The sequence below is a fragment of the Oncorhynchus masou genome, chromosome 24, assembly GCF_036934945.1.
Source record: "Oncorhynchus masou masou isolate Uvic2021 chromosome 24, UVic_Omas_1.1, whole genome shotgun sequence".
Taxonomy (NCBI): domain Eukaryota; kingdom Metazoa; phylum Chordata; class Actinopteri; order Salmoniformes; family Salmonidae; genus Oncorhynchus; species Oncorhynchus masou.
The window spans coordinates 87644543-87663508 of NC_088235.1; the positions used below are offsets into that span (position 1 = coordinate 87644543).

Below are 18966 nucleotides of genomic sequence, written 5' to 3' on the forward strand. Positions count from 1 at the left end.
GCAGCCTGGCGTCCTCAAGGGCCAGGGGGGAAGATCGGAAGCAGGCGTGACAAACATGGAGTATAACAAGACCATTTTAGCTTGGTAGAGCTGTACATCCTCAGTGGTCAGACGCGGATCCTCCTCAAGGTAATCAGGCTCTGTTTGAAGAATGAATTATAATTGTTTGAGCCATGCAACACATCAATAAACTACAGTGCATTCGGAAAGTATTCAGACCCCTTGACTTTTTCAAAATGTTGCTACGTTACAGCCTTATTCTAAAATTTATTTTTTATTTCCCCCCCTCATCAATCTACACACAATACCCCACAATGACAAAGCATAAACATGTTTTTAGACATTTTTGCAAATTTATAAAACAAAAACATAAATATCCCTTTTAGGTGCCTTTTGGGAAGCTCCAAGTGGGCTTTTGTGTGCCTTTTACTGAGGAGTGGCTTCCATTTGGCCACTCTACCATAAAGGCCTGATTGGTAGAGTGCTACAGAAATGGTTGTCCTTTTGGAAGGTTCTCCCATCTCCACAGAGGAACTCTGGACCTCTGTCAGAGTGACCATCGGGTTCTTGGTCACCTCCCTGACCAAGGCCCTTCTTCCCTGATTACTCAGTTTGGCCAGGTGGCCAGCTCAAGATAGAGTCTTGGTGGTTCCAAACGTCTTCTATTTAATAATGATGGAGACCACCATGTTCTTGAGGATCTTCAATGCTGCAAATCCTTGTCTCGGAGCTCAATTCCTTTGACCTCATGGCTTGGTTTTTGCTCTGACATACACTGTCAACTGTGGGACCTCATATAGACCGTTGTGTGCCTTCCCAAATCATGCCCAATCAATTGAATTTACCACAGGTGGACTCCAATCAAGTTGTAGAAACATCTCATGAAAACAGGATGCACCTGAGCTCAATTTTAAGTCTCATAGTAAAGGGTCTGAATACTTATGTAAATATGGTATCATAAAAATTATGTACATTCAGACTTACTTTATATCACTATCTTTCATCTCACTGTCTCTTTTTAGTGGTGATTTCCATTGATTTGAGATTTGCTCAGAAGGAAATAGTATGACAGTACCTATTTAAAAATGAATGCATGGCCTTGCCTCATTACACTTTCTGTAAGTCATCTTGTGTTAATATTTGATAGCAAGGAAATCTAATTTCATATAGACAATTCAGCCATTGTTTCTGTCAAGCTGGCTCTGGAGAACTGAAGTGTTTTAACTCTGAGTGAGGAGCAGCCAGAGCAGAGCAGGGTAGAGAAAGGAAGGCATACGGCCTCTTCTGGCTCTGATTGTTAACTCCACATAATAGCTTTTTAAACACATGAGCCTGTGCCAGGATGTCTCCTGCTGGACCCAGACCAAACAAAGACATCCACCAAGGGGAATAGATATTCTTACTAATTCAGCAGTACCTCTCTGGACCAGTGGTGTATGAGTACCCCTTCCAGTCTCCCTGTCCACCCCCATCTAAGCCTCAACAGAGTGCCTTATGAATTTTTACTATACCAAGCTCATATACTGGGACATGCTGATTAATGCAGTGTGCGTTTGTGGAGGTGGGTGATTTTTAGTAAACAATCTCAGTGTTTATAATGTTTGTAATGATCTACTGTTGCATGTGATGCATGGCTCTCATTCTGGTATGATTACGTTACAGTAGATGTGTTCAATTTACATTTCATTGAGAGGGAATTGAATTTGCTCCTCATTCAAGCAGGACATGTTGCCACCCTCTCTGTCTGAGGCATAATAACAGCCCCTGATTGAGGTGGCAATTTAACTCCTCAACATGATAATAGTTCATTATTGGAGGATTTTTGCTACTTTCAATCAGGCTGATGGAAAAACAAACATTGCCTCCCTCATCCACCACATAGGCCAGATGAATAGTGAACGGGGAAGAATTCATCTGGTGTACAGAAGAAATACGCTCAGTGCGGCAAGCAACATCGTTAATTTCATTACCTCTGGAAAGAAAAAAGAGAATCTCAGTCAGACTAGAAATCTCTCTGTATTTCAATTTGGTGTCTGTTCCATAGAGTTTAACGGAGCGCTTTTATGATGCAAATGCTGACAAGGATGATAAATCTCCCACTCCCCTGTTCTCCTCATGCAAACGAGATGTACTCTGCTTACCGGCATCGCATTTCATTTGCCCCCAGGCCACATGAAAAATGAATTGGGCCCAGGTAATGCAGCAGGAGAGTCCCACTCAGAAATAGCATCGCTGCTGTGACTCCTCGCTCAACTCCACGACTTTTATTTAACTTTCAGTCTGGCTCCTCCAGCACACAGACAGACGTTCATTAGTCATTATTGTGCCTTCCAAACCCCGCCACAGGTGGGATTGTGGATGCCATTTGCAAAATGTTTGCACTTCTTATTTCCGATTCAGTTGCCATTCATCGTTTTTGCCTTTTGTACCAATGGTTTAAAGCAGTCTGATATTAATGTTCTCCTTTCTCCATTTAAGGCGGTAGTAGTGGATGTGCAGTATGGAGGTTTGGAGGACATGAGAAGAGCCAGAACTACAATGAATGTCACCAACCAGATTGCACTATTAAAACTGGGACAAGCACCCTTACATTACAAGGTAAGAATCAAAGGTTGGACGTCCATCAAATTAAATTTTTGATCAATATCTAATAATTTAAGATACAGGGTAACATTCAGCGGCAGGCTGGTTGCTATGTGTTGTGTTGACCCCCAGGGTGATGTTAGTTAGCCTGACGAATCATACTGAATTTAATGCCCCTGCTTTATCTATCGCTATGTGGAGAAGAAATGATAATAGGCATAGTGCTTGGCTGGAACGATGTGGTTGGGTAGCCTGGATAGATGTCAGTGGTCTGAGCAAAAGGATAGTAATACAGCATCTCATAGGATGTATGCTCGAAAACGGCACTCTACTCCACAAAAAAAACATTCAAATATACTGAACAGTTAAAGCAAATGTAATTAAACCGAAAGTCATATTCAATCATGTAAAATGCATTAAATTGGCTAGAATGGAATGACTGGTACTTACTAGTTTGTGTGCGTCATTATGGCTTATCACTTTTAAATAGACCAAATGTAGATGAATGTTCCTGAGCCCTTTGTGATGAAGCCTGTTTAATCTGTGAAGGTGACTTCTGAAGAACTGCTGACTGTGGGATACAGAAGCTTAATTGTTGTTCATTTTGCATCTCTGTCTTACTACAGTACATGCTAACCACATGTCTATATGTGTATGTGAGTGTGTGTGTGCAGTATATTTGCAAAATATTCAAATACAGTGATCATGTAGTCCCCCCCACCAAAAAACAACTTAACTAAAAACTGTAACGGCCGTTGGTGGAAGAAGGTGAGGACCAAAGCGCAGCACGTGTTCTTAATTTATTAAATAGATCTGACCACTAAATACAAAGTTTAAAAAATAAAAGAACAACTGAAACAACTCCGTCAGGTACAAAACAGAAAGCAACTACCCACAAAACCCATGTGGGCAAGAGCTTCCTATGGTTCACAATCAGAGACAACGATAGACAGCTGTCCCTGATTGAGAACCATACCCGGCCAAAAACAAAGAAATACAAAAACATAGAAAAAGGAACATTGAATGACCACCCTAGTCACGTGACAAAAACTAAACTAAAACAGACCAGTTACCTTTTCATCTCTTGTCCACAACTCAATGACTCATTAATGTTGCTTGCACTAGTGCAGTTCCTTTGTTTGGGAGGAAATACAGGCTGGGAGCTCACACATAATCACACTAATTATAATGTATAATTAAGTGAAAAGGTGTGTTTAGACTTCAGATCAAAACTGAGTATTATCAACATCCTTTCATCTATCTACCCATGTCACTGGTTGGTCATTCAAACAGTACTGCCACAGGTGTTTTGACAGAGAGTTCTGTGTTTTATTTGTGACTCAGTGTCTTTCATCTATTACTATGATCATTTGTATCTCTCTATTTTTACCTAAGATGGATGTTCAGTATTTGACTGCTCCACGGACATGTAGGAATTCTCAAAGAGACTGTGAATAGAGTTGAACCACATCCAATAACCGAGCCATGCCAATGTCAGTCCAATGTCAGGTTGATGGTTTACTGATAATGACACATTATTCATTATGATAAATGCAATGGAAGGGTTCCTTTTTGTATGTTTTATTTTTGACAATGCTTTGAATTCAGAGAAAGTAGCCTAGTGATCAATTGTAGCTTTAAGTACAATATTTATTGCACCAGCAGGTCCGTTTTATTAAATGTTTTTACTCTTTTAAAAAAGATAAACCATAAATGTACTGTATCTTTTTTTAATCACTTGAGTTACCATTTTTCAGGACTGATAGCCTGTTTGTTCTGTGTTACCTTGTTATTGTTGTTATGGTATTCCGTCTGGAAAATTTGAGCGCTTAGTTTACTGATGTATTTGGAGGATTTTCTCACAATCTCATTGCTCTGTAATCAACCAACATGAACTGTGCCTGCTTTGTTTAATGTCGGGGTGTTACTAGGAGATTAAGAATAAGCATCTCATCATATCCAGCACTGTGAAAGGGTTTACCCTTTGTGCCTCTCTGAACAGCCCATTTGCATGGAGTACCTTGATTTAATCTGTTTTTCTCCAGATGCAGCATCATTTAGAGTGCTGTATCTTTGTTTACCTAACATGCCCCCAATTTTTGGTGCTCTCCACTCAAAACATCACACATGTTGGTGTCTTTATTGATTTTCACAGACTAGTCACAACCTCATTGATAAATGTGACCAACCGCCTTGATTCGGTCTTACAGTGCCTTGCGAAAGTATTCGGCCCCCTTGAACTTTGCGACCTTTTGCCACATTTCAGGCTTCAAACATAAAGATATAAAACTGTATTTTTTTGTGAAGAATCAACAACAAGTGGGACACAATCATGAAGTGGAACAACATTTATTGGATATTTCAAACTTTTTTAACAAATCAAAAACTGAAAAATTGGGCGTGCAGAATTATTCAGCCCCTTTACTTTCAGTGCAGCAAACTCTCTCCAGAAGTTCAGTGAAGCTTTAGCTTCACCAATCTCTTTATGGGTTGAGCCAAGCATTCTGTCCTAACAACAGCAGTCAAGCACCCAAGCTAACTGGCTAACTGTTGTCGCAGTGATATTCTATTAAAGTGGACACTTGCATAGCGGAGTCTTTTGCTAAGACATGTAGCTAGCTAGCTAGCTAAACAATGAACCATAATCACAACTCAGGACGTTACTACCCTGCATAAATCTGCAGGTACCTCACCAACCAGGTTCAATGTTAGCTAGATAACATTAGGCTATAACAAGCAAAGCAAATGGCTCTGAGATACGAATAATAAGATCATACACATAACGCTAGCTAGCGGGCCGGCCAGCTAATGTTAGCTAGATAGCAAACAGTTCACTTTAACTTGAAATTAAAATACTATATTTCAAAATTAGAATGTATAATATGTATAATATATGAAAATGTAGCTAGTTTGACTTACCTGTATACATCATGGCTGGATGCTTCTCCCTGTCACGGATGCCATTGTTGCCCTTAGTTTGAAGATGTAATCCGGAGACAGGTGTTTTCTCCATCTCCTTAGCTATCATACTCTAATTCCACTGATTTCAAAATTAGGTCCTCCAGAAAGTGGAGAGCAACACTTATGCAGTTCTACTAAGCAATATATATATATATATATATATATATTAAAACCGTGTTAGACAGGATAACCTACACATACTAACCAGCTCAAATAGACAGAAGCGTGCTATATGGCAGACCAATCCAAACTCACCTCTCAGCAAGTCCAACCCACTCATTATCTCAGCCAATCATGGCTAGTGGGAAGGTTACTGTCGTACAAACCAACTAGGCTTGTAATTTAGCAATTGTATTCATATTCCCAGATGGCATACAAGTTTGTTATTAAGGCACATGAAAGTTCACATGTTTGAGAAGGCATTATTGCCAAAAAACGCATTTTGATTAAAACATTTTTTTTAAAATATTACGTTCAAATGGCTCTCGTGTGAGGTAGTGACCCGTGACAAATGCCTGCGACATACGCTCTCCTGTCTTTTACTATCGAATACCTTGTGTTTGGTAATCTCATAATTAGCGAAGGTTGTTTGACTTATCTGAGGTGTTTTCAATCTGAGATGCTGTGGCTGGGCTAATAGCTTCCTGATCAGTACCTAGCCACTCATTGTGTTATCCTCTAACTCAGTAGCGTGCCGTGGTTCTGGGGCCTGGGCCTTCAGTGAAGTCCTACACAGTCCCACCCAAATTAATCCACCTCTTATTACCATCATTATGATGCCATGGCTCTAGACACTATACATTTAGACAGAAACGCAGTATAACCAGGCGTTGCGTCACCTTGAAATTGACATTTTTATTCAGAGAATTGCAGGGGAAGAGTACAATAGCTTTTCATTGTGCAGCTTCGTTGCCCTGCGCGCTTGTTCATTGAGCTGTAGATCCACTCAGGTGTCCCCAAAAGTTTTCAAAAGCACCATTGCTTGTAAGTGCCCAGCTGTACTTTGGTGTCTTGTTGCTGCCTTGGTTAGACAACTCAGGTTTGCAAAGCCAGTGTGGCTCCAAACACCAAATCAATCACTTGCAAATAATAGGCATTCCCAGCAGTACAGTTTGCAGTGCTTCTCGGAGCCTGTGAGTCATTCATAGTTGAAAGTGGCGAACAAACCCCTTTCCCGCCTGTGACAGGCTTTGTAGCGTCGGCGTCTACCTCTCCTGACAATGTCTAACTTTTCTTGAAAAGTTTGTCTTGAGAATGGCGTTATAATTATATCCTCGACCAAATTGATATCTTCTCCTTCCGTCATTGTGGGTTGAAAAAACAGCTTAGTAGTACGCAAATTAATTTGTTGATCAATTTCAGTTTCCTAGCTCTGAGACCTGCCCATATAGGACCTGCCTCTCAATATTGGTAATCCAATCAAAAGACGTGCACGCACTACGCCTGCTAGCTGGCTCCTGTGTAACACTGGAGCCAGCCAGCAGGCGTACAATAGCCAACTCTAAAGCTGATTGGTTGACACTAAATTTTAATTTCCATTCACTTTAAGCTACAAGCGCCCGCACTGTTGATTCTGAAGGCCTGAGGGCAGATTTTAGACCCCTGGCAACACATGATGGCTGAATATGATTGGATAAAAGATCTAACATAAAGACCAGCCCTCCAAATCTCAACCTGGGGCTGGAAGCAGTGCAACCAAGAGGAACGCTATGAAATGAAGAGTGTAACTCTTACTCTGGGGAATAATTTAATACATATTTGTGGGAAAATTATATTCTGATGATGTTTAGGCCAGCAGAGAAGGCCTTGCTGGCCCTGGCGGCCCACCACTGCTCTAACTGTAAGCTAGGACTGTTGCCTTAGTGATATACACAGTATAGTGGATATTATGTACATCTGATTTCAGGAAGCTATGGCAATGTAATTTATTTCTAGTTTTCTACACACAATGCCCCTTAACAAAAACAGTTTTTCAGAAATGCTTGCTAATTTATATATATGGAAATAACTTATTTACATAAGTATTCAGACCCTTTGATATAAGACTCGAAATTGAGCTCAGGTGCATTCTGTTTCCATTGATCATCCATGAGATGTTTCTACAACTTGATTGGACTCCATCTGTGGTAAATTCAATTGATTGGACATGATTTGGAAAGGCACACACCTGTCTATATAAGGTCCCACCGTTGACAGTGCATGTCAGAGCAAAAACCAAGGCATGAGGTTGAAGGAATTGTTTGTAGTGCTCTGAGACAGGATTGTGTTGAGACACAGATCTGGTGAAGGGTACCAAAGAATTTCTACAACATTGAAGGTCCCCAAGAACACAATGGCCTCCATTATTCTTACATAGAAAAGGTTTAGAACCACCAAGACTTCCTAGAGCTGGCCGCCTGGCCAAACTGAGCAATTGGGGAAGAAGGGCCTTGGTCAGGGAGATGACCAAGAACCCGATGGCCACTCTGACAGAGCTCCAGAGTTCCTCTGTGGAGATGGGAGAATCTTCCAGAAGGATAGGCATCTGGAGCACTCCACCAATCAGGCCTTTATGAGTGGCCAGACGGAAGCCACTCCTCATTAAAAGGCACATGACAGCCCACTTGGTTTGTCAAAAGGCACCTAAAGGACTCTCAGACCATGAGAAACAAGATTCTTTGGTCTGATGAAACCAAGATGGAACTCTTTGGCCTGAATGCCAAGTGCCACATCTGTAGGAAACCTGGCACCATCCATACAGTGAAGCATGGTTGTGGCAGCATCATGCTGTGGGGATGTTTTTTTGCTGCAGGGACTGGGAGACTCGTCAGGATCGAGGGGAAGATGAACAGAGCAAAGTACAGAGAGATCCTTGATGAAAACCTGCTCCAGAGCGCTCAGGACCTCAGACTGGGGTGAATGTTCACCTTCTAACAGGACAACGACCCTAAGAACACAGCCAAGACAACGCAGGAGTAGCTTTGGGATAAGTCTCTGAATGTCCTTGAGAGCCCGGACTTGAACCTGATTGAACATCTATGGAGAGACCTAAAAAATAACTGTGCAGCAATGCTCCCCATCCAACCTGACAGAGCGTGAAAGGATCTGCAGAGAAGAATAGGAGAAACTCCCCAAATACAGATGTGCCAAGTTTGTAGCATTATATCCAAGAAGACTCAAGGCTGTAATTGCTTCCAAAGGTTCTTCAACAAAGTAAGCAAACATTTCTGAAAACCTGTTTCTGCTTTGTCATTATGGGGTATTGTGTGTTGATTGATTTTGAGACAACAACAATTTAAAACATTGTAGAATAACCTAACAAAATGTGGATAAAGTCAAGGTGTCTGAATACTTTCTGAATGCACTGTATGTAGACCGCCATTCGAGAGTTCCCTGACAATATAAAAGCAGCACAAAATCAGCTAAATGCCACTTCCAGTCTCTGACTGAACAGCACATAATATCGACCTTTGCATCATTTAACATCTTGTTTAAACTCTAATGATACACACAACACTTTGGCATAATTTGTTTGGGAAGGATTATTGATCTTTAACAGTGAGTGCACACCAGTGGATGCTGCCCAGGGGAGGACGGCTCATAAAAATGGCTGGAATGGAGTCAATGAAATGGTATCAAATACGTGGTTTCCTAGTGGTTGATACAATTCCATTGACTCCATTCCAGCCATTATTATCAGCCATCCTCCCCTCAGCAGCCTCCACTTGTGCACATTCAGTCCACGAGGATCAGTTTTAACAGTAGAGTACAACATGATAGCATAAAACTCAACAGGAAATATTAGAAATGTACTCTATGCTCAGTTGTTTTACTAGTGTATTCACTTATGTTCGCACAAATGCATGTACACACACCATTAGAGCGAGTCACTCACACAGTATCTTATAACAACGGCTTAAAAATGTTCCACTTCATCATGTACTTGCAGCAATTCTTGCAGTGCTATCTTCTCAAAATCAAGTTCTATTTGGTGTTATTGCTGACTTTCATAGACCACTTACTGCCTGATTGAAAAATGTATCATATTTCATTATAGGTAAAAATGTTGTTTACGCCACAGTAATTGTACTTTTTTTTACTGGAAAATAGTCTGGCTTCTACCTTGCCATTTAGAAAGCTTTATTTATTCATCAGAGGTGTAATAATCCTGAGATTCTGAGCTAAAAGCTTCCTGATCAGTATCCCATTCACGTGTTATCCACTATAGATGTAGGATCTTAATTTGATCACTCTTTTGTTGCTTAGAATTTTCCTGCACTACAGGAAATGCTGAGCAGCTTTGTGATTTACATAAATCCACTGAAACCCCACACTAAAACACGGTTACAGTATTGCACTTTTTATGTGTCCTACTTTTGGCCTACTAATAGCCTAACCACCTATCAAGCAACATTATGGATTAAACGTTAAAGTAATTTTGCGGCAGAATTATTTTGTTGTGACAATATACACTCAGTGGCCAGTTTATTAGCTACACCCATCTGGTACCGGGTCGAACCACCCTTTGCTTTCTGAACAGTCAGAATTCTTTGGGGACTCATGCTACTTATGCCAAATCTTGACTCTGCCACCAGCATGACACAACAGGAACCGGGATTCGTTGAACCAGGCAATGTTTTTCTACTCCTCAATTGTCCAGTGTTGGTGATCCACTAGAGCCACTTCTTCTTGTTTTTAGCTGATAGGAGCGGAACCCGGTGTGGTCATCTGCTGCAATAGCCCAATAGCCCATCCAAGGACCGACGAGTTGTGCATTCCGAGATGCCGTTCTGCACACCACTGTTGTACTGCGCCGTTATTTGATTGTTTGTGGCACGCCTGTTAGCCTGAACGATTCATGCCATTCTCCTTCGACCTGTCTCATCAACTAGCTGTTTTTGCACAGAGGACTGCCTCTGACTGGATGTTTTATTTTTGTCACACTATTCTCTGTAAACCCTAGACATTGCGGTGTGTGAAAAGCCAAGGAGGCCGGCCGTCTCTGAGATACTGGAACCGGCACGCCTGGCACTGACGGTCAAACTATGCTCAAAGTTGCTTCGGTCACTTGTTTTGCCTATTCCAACGATCAGTCATACTGTAACTGAATGCCTCAATGCCTGTCTGCCTGCTTTATATAGCAAGCCATGGCCACGTGACTCACTGTCTGTAGGAGCCAACCATTTTCATGAATGGGGTGGTGTACCTAATACACTGGCCACTGACTGTAGGTCAAATTTAAGATCCTACATCTGTGGGAGGACTGTTATATAGCATATGGTGTGGTGGATGGGATAGCATTGGACAGGTGCAGAATGTACAGATACTGTGTGCACTTTGATCATACTACAGAGCCTGTGAGAGGTATAGTAGTTTATGCTGTGTCAAGCCTCCTTTCAGACAAAAGCAAGTTAACAGGGAAAATTATATTGATGTTTGGATCATTTAACATCTTGTTTGAATTCTAATGACACACACAACACGAGGCATCATTTGCTAGGGAAGGATAATAGATTTTTAAAGTGACTGCCCGCTCATATGCCATAAGGTTCTATTCTATACTCATGTTTTTAATAAACACTAAAGAGTCCTTATCAAGCTGATTATGCACTATGGTAGATGACACAGATGGGAAGCCCCATTAATATCTCTCTCCACCAGCCTTTTCCCTGTCATGTAAGGGTCAGATATACAGTCGGGTCCATAATTATTGGCACCCTTGATAAAGATTAGCAAAAAAGACTGTATGAAATAATACAAATACTGACCTATATTGAAAACTCAATTAAAAAAGATTTATATTATTTCATACTAAAACAACTGCCTAGTGAAAAATATGTTGTTTAAAGGGGCAATCAGCAGTTGCTACATCTATTTTTAGACTTACAAATTAATGATATGTGTACCCATTGATTCTTGAAGAATAACTTATCAATGGCTCATGAGCTTACAGTAGCTTAATTATCTCTTAAGGATTTTACTCTTTTTTTCAATTTTCGCCTGACATACCCAAATCTAACTGCCTGTAGCACAGGACCTGAAGCAAGGTTATGCATATTCTTGATACCATTTGAAAGGAATCCTTAGAAGTTTGTGGAAATGTGAAATTAATGTAGGAGAATATAACGCATTAGATCTGGTAAAAGATAATACAAAAAACATGAGTAAGTCTGCCATGAGTTTGCCCAAATGTGCCAAAATGGTCAATTGATTCATTTTCAAGTACATAACTAAAGAAAACATACACAAATGCTATGGTAATACAAAATGTAAGTTTACACACTCCCAGGAATGTCATACATGATAGATCATTAGCTTATACAGTAACTTTCATACATCTAGATGACCAGATGGGGTGGGTGTGGAGCCAGAGACAGCAGTGGGGTCAAACTGTAGACCCCAGTTCCTACATTTGAACATAAAAATTGATTTTATCAAACAAAACTATGCTACATTTTATCTCTGGGACCCTCAGGATGACAAATCAGTGCAAGATTACTGAATGTAGGTACATTATTTACCTTCAGAGGTGAATGTAGCAAACCAGTTGCCGTGATAAAAGTTGTTGTTGTTGTTGTGCACTCTCATCAAACAATAGCATGGTATTTGTTTCACTGTAATAGCTACTGTTAATTGGACACTGCACTGTATCACAACTGTCCGTGATTGGGAGTCCCATAGGGCGGCGCACAATTGGCCCAGCGTCGTCCGGGTTTGGCCGGTGTAGGTTGTCATAAATAAGCATTTGTTCTTAACTGAGTTGCCTAGTTAAATAAAGGTTAAATCAAAATTACAAATTAAAATCAGAACCCAACATATAAACTTGTTTTACTCCAATGTTTTAAAAAAAGTAAATGAAAACAAACACTCTATAGGCCAAAATATTGTTAAAACTATAATTTTGGTATCATGGAAGGTAAGTCCTTGCATCTATAGCTGTGTCAATGAATTTGAGAGTGATTACATTTCTCCAACCCCATCCCTCAGCTTTTTACCGTAAACAATGGTGGGTTGTTTCATAAACAGTGGTGGATTGTTTTTTTGTTATTGCTTCATCTGCTGATTGGCCCTATAACAACTAGTAAAACATAGATTTTTTAAGATATGGGTCAAAATGATTGAAAATCTGTGGTTTGAATTGAAGAAGAAAGTCCATAAGCACAGATGAATAATATCAAGGATCTGGAAATATTCTGTATGGAGAAATGGTCTAAGATCCCTCCCAACGTGTTCTTCAATCTCATAAAAAGAAAAAGACTCACTGTTGTTATCCTTGCAAGGTGAGCCCACTGGGTAAAAACTGATTGATTCAACTTTTTTCCCACGTCATTTCAACAAAATAAATCTGTGTTTTGATGTTGAATCAACATGGTAAACATGGTAAAGTCTGTTTAGTTGGCGCCACTGATTTCAGTAATCCTCTCGTTCAACTTGCAGAGAAAGGAATCCGAAAATCTACCCCTAAACTTGGTTTCAACAAGTCAAAATCTGTTTCTATTTACTCCTCAGATACCCTAAAATGTAATCAAACTATTATTTCTTGCAGAAAGAAGTATGTTCAATAGGAAACCGATTTAGCAGGTGCGTAATGTCTTCATGGTATGCTAAAACTGATATTTCTTATTTGTTTTTGAAGTTACGAGCCTGAAACCTTGAACATAGACTTCTGACACCCTGTGGAAGCCATAGGAATTGCATCCAGGGAGCTAATTCTCAATATGACCTTTCTCTTGCATTTCTAAGAGGATGGTCTCTCAAAACAAAATACATCTGGTTGGTGTTTCTTTGGATTTTCTCCTACTCTTGTGTTATATTCTCTTACATTATTTAAAAATTTCTACACACTTAAAAGTGTTTTCTTTCCAATGGTACCAATTATATGCATATCCTGGCTTCAGGGCCTGAGCTACAGGCAGTTTACTTTTTGCACGTCATTCAGACAGGAAGTGGAGAAAAAAGGTGGCTTAGCCCTAAACAGGGGTGGCAATAATTTTGAGCCCTATCTTTATGAGATTTTTTACTTTTTTAAAAACTTTTTAAACAAAATCTCTTTCTCTGAGAAATGGTATTATTAGTATAAAATAATATAGTTTCCCCCAAAAATATATCATACAATATAGCTCAGGATTTGTATGATTTGTTTTTACACAGTATTTTTTTGCTCATCTTTATCAAAGGTGCCACTGATTATGGACCCACTGTATCTAAGCTTCACTTCCAGGCTGTGATTACCATTCATTGGCAGCTTCTCTCTCATTAGCCCCAGACATTGAGCTCTAAATGATTGAGCATGTAGGATGCTTGTCTTCGAACACCCAACACCAGAGATGTGATTAGATTGTGAAGCCTGCAGTATCAGGTAGAATTGGCACATTGCATGGCAAGGGTTATATGCATTTATGTCCAATGCCCTCATGGACTGAGAAATGTGTGAATGTAACCTGCTTGACTTTACGGTCCTTTCCTCCCAATGCCACTCTTAAACAGTGAGAGTAAATGGCAGATATAATAGAAGTGGTCCTTTCTATCTATATTAGGTACATGGACTAATAGATGTCGATGTCTGTTCATTTGTGGTTCTGGTGAATGATGGAGAGGGAGAACTAATGTTCACATTGCAAAGTAATGCAGAGTGCTGCATTAAAGTATCCTGATTTACCATTTCAATGAGACAGGCAGTCTGGGTTTAGAGTTCACACTCAATTTGTGCCAATGAGAGCAATTACAGACAAAGTGCACAGCTTTCAGGTATGTTAAATTATGCTTCACAGGTTGAAATAGTATCAAGAGATCATATGTAGTCATTCTAATTCTTATTCATGCAACCATAAGGAGACTTGCATATGTTTTCTTTCTTTCTCATTCTTATGGTGAAGGAATATCCTTTGTAACTTATTATTATTACAACATTTTTTTTAGGGGGTAGATCAGCGTAAATATTGCAGATAGATTGTAGCTTCCATTAATTTAATTATCTGTATCATTTCCAATCCCCAATATATTTTGTTGTAAATATATACTGTGCATTCAGAAAGTATTCATACCCCTTGACTTTCTCAACATTTTGTTACGTCAGAGCCTTATTCTAAAACAGATTCAATTGTTATTTTCCCGCAGCAATCTACACACAATACCCCATAATCACAAAGAAAAAACAGATTTTTAGACATTTTTGCAAATTAATAAAAAAATACAAACTTAAATATTACAATTAAAGTTTAAGTCGGAAGTTTACATGAAAGACAGGGTCCTGAAAAAGGGATGTTCATTTTTTTGCCGAGTACTGTACATACATACATACATACATACATACATACATACATACATACATACATACATAAATACATACACACACACCCATATACATATATAATATATATATTTATATATATATACAGTGGGGCAAAAAAGTATTTAGTCAGCCAACAATTGTGCCAGTTCTCCCACTGAAAAATATGAGAGAGGCCTGTAATTTTTATCATAGGTACACTTCAACTATGACAGACAAAATGAGAAAAAAAATCCAGAAAATCACATTGTGGGATTTCTAATGAATTTATTTGCAAATTATGGTGGAAAATAAGTATTTGGTCAATAACAAAAGTTTGTCTCAACACTTTGTTATATACCCTTTGTTGGCAATGACAGAAGTCAAACGTTTTCTGTAAGTCTTCACAAGGTTTTCACACACTGTTGCTGGTATTTTGGCCCATTCCTCCATGCAGATCTCCTCTAGAGCAGTGATGTTTTGGGGCTGTTGCTGGGCAACAAGGACTTTCAACTCCCTCCAAAGATTTTCTATGGGGTTGAGATCTGGAGACTGGCTAGGCCACTCCAGGACCTTAAAATGCTTCTTACGAAGACACTCCTTTGTTGCCCGGGCGGTGTGTTTGGGATCATTGTCATGCTGAAAGACCCAGCCACATTTCATCTTTAATGCCCTTGCTGATGGAAGGAGGTTTTCACTCAAAATCGCACGATACATGGCCCCATTCATTCTTTCATTTACATGGATCAGTCGTCCTGGTCCCTTTGCAGAAAAACAGCCCCAAAGCATGCTGTTTCCACCCCCATGCTTCACAGTAGGTATGGTGTTCTTTGGATGCAACTCAGCATTCTTTGTCCTCCAAACACGACAAGTTGAGTTTTTACCATAAAGTTATATTTTGGTTTCATCTGACCATATGACATCCTCTCAATCTTCTGCTGGATCATCCAAATGCTCTCTAGCAAACTTCAGATGGGCCTGGACATGTACTGGCTTAAGCAGGGGGGCACGTCTGGCACTGCAGGATTTGAGGCCCTGGCGGCGTAGTGTGTTACTGATGGTAGGCTTTGTTACTTTGGTCCCAGCTCTCTGCAGGTCATTCACTAGCCCCCCCTCCGTGGTTCTGAGATTCTTGCTGACCGTTGTTGTGATCATTTTGACCCCACGGGTGAGATCTTGCGTGGAGCCCCAGATCGAGGGATATTATCAGTGGTCTTGTATGTCTTCCATTTCCTAATAATTGCTCCCACAGTTGATTTCTTCAAACCAAGCTGCTTATCTATTGCAGATTCAGTCTTCCCAGCCTGGTGCAGGTCTACAATTTTGTTTCTGGTGTCCTTTGAAAGCTCTTTGGTCTTGGCCATAGTAGAGTTTGGAGTGTGACTGTTTGAGGTTGTGGACAGGTGTCTTTTATACTGATAACAAGTTCAAACAGGTGCCATTAATACAGGTAACGAGTGGAGGACAGAGGAGCCTCTTAAAGCAGAAGTTACAGGTCTGTGAGAGACAGAAATCTTGCTTGTTTGTAGGTGACCAAATACTTATTTTCTACCATAATTTGCAAATACATTAATTAAAAATCCTACAATGTGATTTTCTGGATTTTTAAAAATAATTTTGTCTGTCATAGTTGAAGTGTACCTATGATGAAAATTACAGGCCTCTCTCATCTTTTTAAGTGGGAGAACTTGCACAATTGGTGGCTGACTAAATACTTTTTTGCCCCACTGTATATACAGTGCCTTGCGAAAGTATTCGGCCCCCTTGAACTTTGCGACCTTTTGCCACATTTCAGGCTTCAAACATAAAGATATAAAACTGTATTTTTTGTGAAGAATCAACAACAAGTGGGACACAATCATGAAGTGGAACGACATTTATTGGATATTTCAAACTTTTTTAACAAATCAAAAACTGAAAAAATGGGCGTGCAAAATTATTCAGCCCCTTTACTTTCAGTGCAGCAAACTCTCTCCAGAAGTTCAGTGAGGATCTCTGAATAATCCAATGTTGACCTAAATGACTAATGATGATAAATACAATCCACCTGTGTGTAATCAAGTCTCCGTATAAATGCACCTGCACTGTGATAGTCTCAGAGGTCCTTTAAAAGCGCAGAGAGCATCATGAAGAACAAGGAACACACCAGGCAGGTCCGAGATACTGTTGTGAAGAAGTTTAAAGCCGGATTTGGATACAAAAAGATTTCCCAAGCTTTAAACATCCCAAGGAGCACTGTGCAAGCGATAATATTGAAATGGAAGGAGTATCAGACCATGCAAATCTACCAAGACCTGGCCGTCCCTCTAAACTTTCAGCTCATACAAGGAGAAGACTGATCAGAGATGCAGCCAAGAGGTCCATGATCACTCTGGATGAACTGCAGAGATCTACAGCTGAGGTGGGAGACTCTGTCCATAGGACAACAATCAGTCGTATATTGCACAAATCTGGCCTTTATGGAAGAGTGGCAAGAAGAAAGCCATTTCTTAAAGATATCCATAAAAAGTGTCATTTAAAGTTTGCCACAAGCCACCTGGGAGACACACCAAACATGTGGAAGAAAGTGCTCTGGTCAGATGAAACCAATATTGAACTTTTTGGCAACAATGCAAAACGTTATGTTTGGCGTAAAAGCAACACAGCTCATCACCCTGAACACACCATACCCACTGTCAAACATGGTGGTGGCAGCATCATGGTTTGGGCCTGCTTTTCTTCAGCAGGGACAGGGAAGATGGTTAAAATTGATGGGAAGATGGATGGAGCCAAATACAGGACCATTCTGGAAGAAAACCTGATGGAGTCTGCAAAAGACCTGAGACTGGGACGGAGATTTGTCTTCCAACAAGACAATGATCCAAAACATAAAGCAAAATCTACAATGGAATGGTTCAAAAATAAACATATCCAGGTGTTAGAATGGCCAAGTCAAAGTCCAGACCTGAATCCAATCGAGAATCTGTGGAAAGAACTGAAAACTGCTGTTCACAAATGCTCTCCACCCAACCTCACTGAGCTCGAGCTGATTTGCAAGGAGGAATGGGAAAATATTTCAGTCTCTCGATGTGCAAAACTGATAGAGACATACCCCAAGCGACTTACAGCTGTAATCGCAGCAAAAGGTGGCGCTACAAAGTATTAACTTAAGGGGGCTGAATGATTTTGCATGCCCAATTTTTCAGTTTTTGATTTGTTAAAATTCTTTGAAATATCCAATAAATGTTGTTCCACTTCATGATTGTGTCCCACTTGTTGTTGATTCTTCACAAAAAAATACAGTTTTATATCTTTATGTTTGAAGCCTGAAATGTGGCAAAATGTCAAAAGTTCAAGGGGGCCGAATACTTTCGCAAGGCACTGTATATACATACAGTTGGAGTCTGAAGTTTACATACACCTGAGCCAAATACATTTAAACTCAGTTTTTCACAATTCCTGACATTTAATCCAAGTAAAAATTCCCTGTCTTAGGTCAGAAATGTCAGAATAATAGTAGAGAGAATGATTTATTTCAGGTTTTATTTCTTACATCACATTCCCAGTGCGTCAGAAGTTTACAAACACTCAATTAGTATTTGGTAACATTGCCTTTAAATGATTTAACTAGGCTACCCTGCCGCCCCAAATGTTTTGGGTAGCCTTCCACAAGCTTCCCACAATAAGTTGGGTGAATTTTGGCCCATTCCTCCTGACAGAGCTGGTGTAACTGAGTCAGGTTTGTAGGCCTCCTTGCTCGCACATGATTTTTTAGTTTTGCCCATAACATTTTATATAGGTTTATGGTCAAGGCTTTGTGACGGCGACTCAAATACCTTGACTTTGTTGTCCTTAAGCCATGTTGCCACAACTTTGGAAGTCTGCTTGGGGTCATTGTTCATTTGGAAGACCAACAACACAGAGTTACACATGGAATAAACAAACATACAGTCAATAATACAGTAGAACAAAAGAAAACATAAAGTCTATATACAGTGAGTGCAAATGAGGTAAGTTAAGGAAATAAATAGGCCATGGTGCCGAAGTAATTACAATATAGCAATTAAACACTGGAATGGTAGATCGGCAGAAGATGAATGTGCAGGTTGATATACTGGGGTGCAAAGGAGCAAAATAAATAAATACCAGTATGGGGATGAGGTAGGTAGATAGATGGGATGTTTACAGATGGGCTA

General features: G+C 39.9%; 1 protein-coding gene across 3 annotated transcripts in view; it reads left to right on the top strand.

The window, feature by feature from the left end:
• The window catches only part of LOC135512919 (inactive N-acetylated-alpha-linked acidic dipeptidase-like protein 2), a 270364-nt gene that overhangs the window by 110825 nt on the left and 140573 nt on the right, over nucleotides 1-18966 (top strand). For all 3 annotated transcript variants that reach the window (XM_064935436.1, XM_064935437.1, XM_064935438.1), the window contains exon 4: nucleotides 2479-2598. In XM_064935436.1, coding sequence (XP_064791508.1) covers nucleotides 2479-2598 — 120 coding nt within the window. The remainder of the gene's footprint in view (nucleotides 1-2478; nucleotides 2599-18966) is intronic.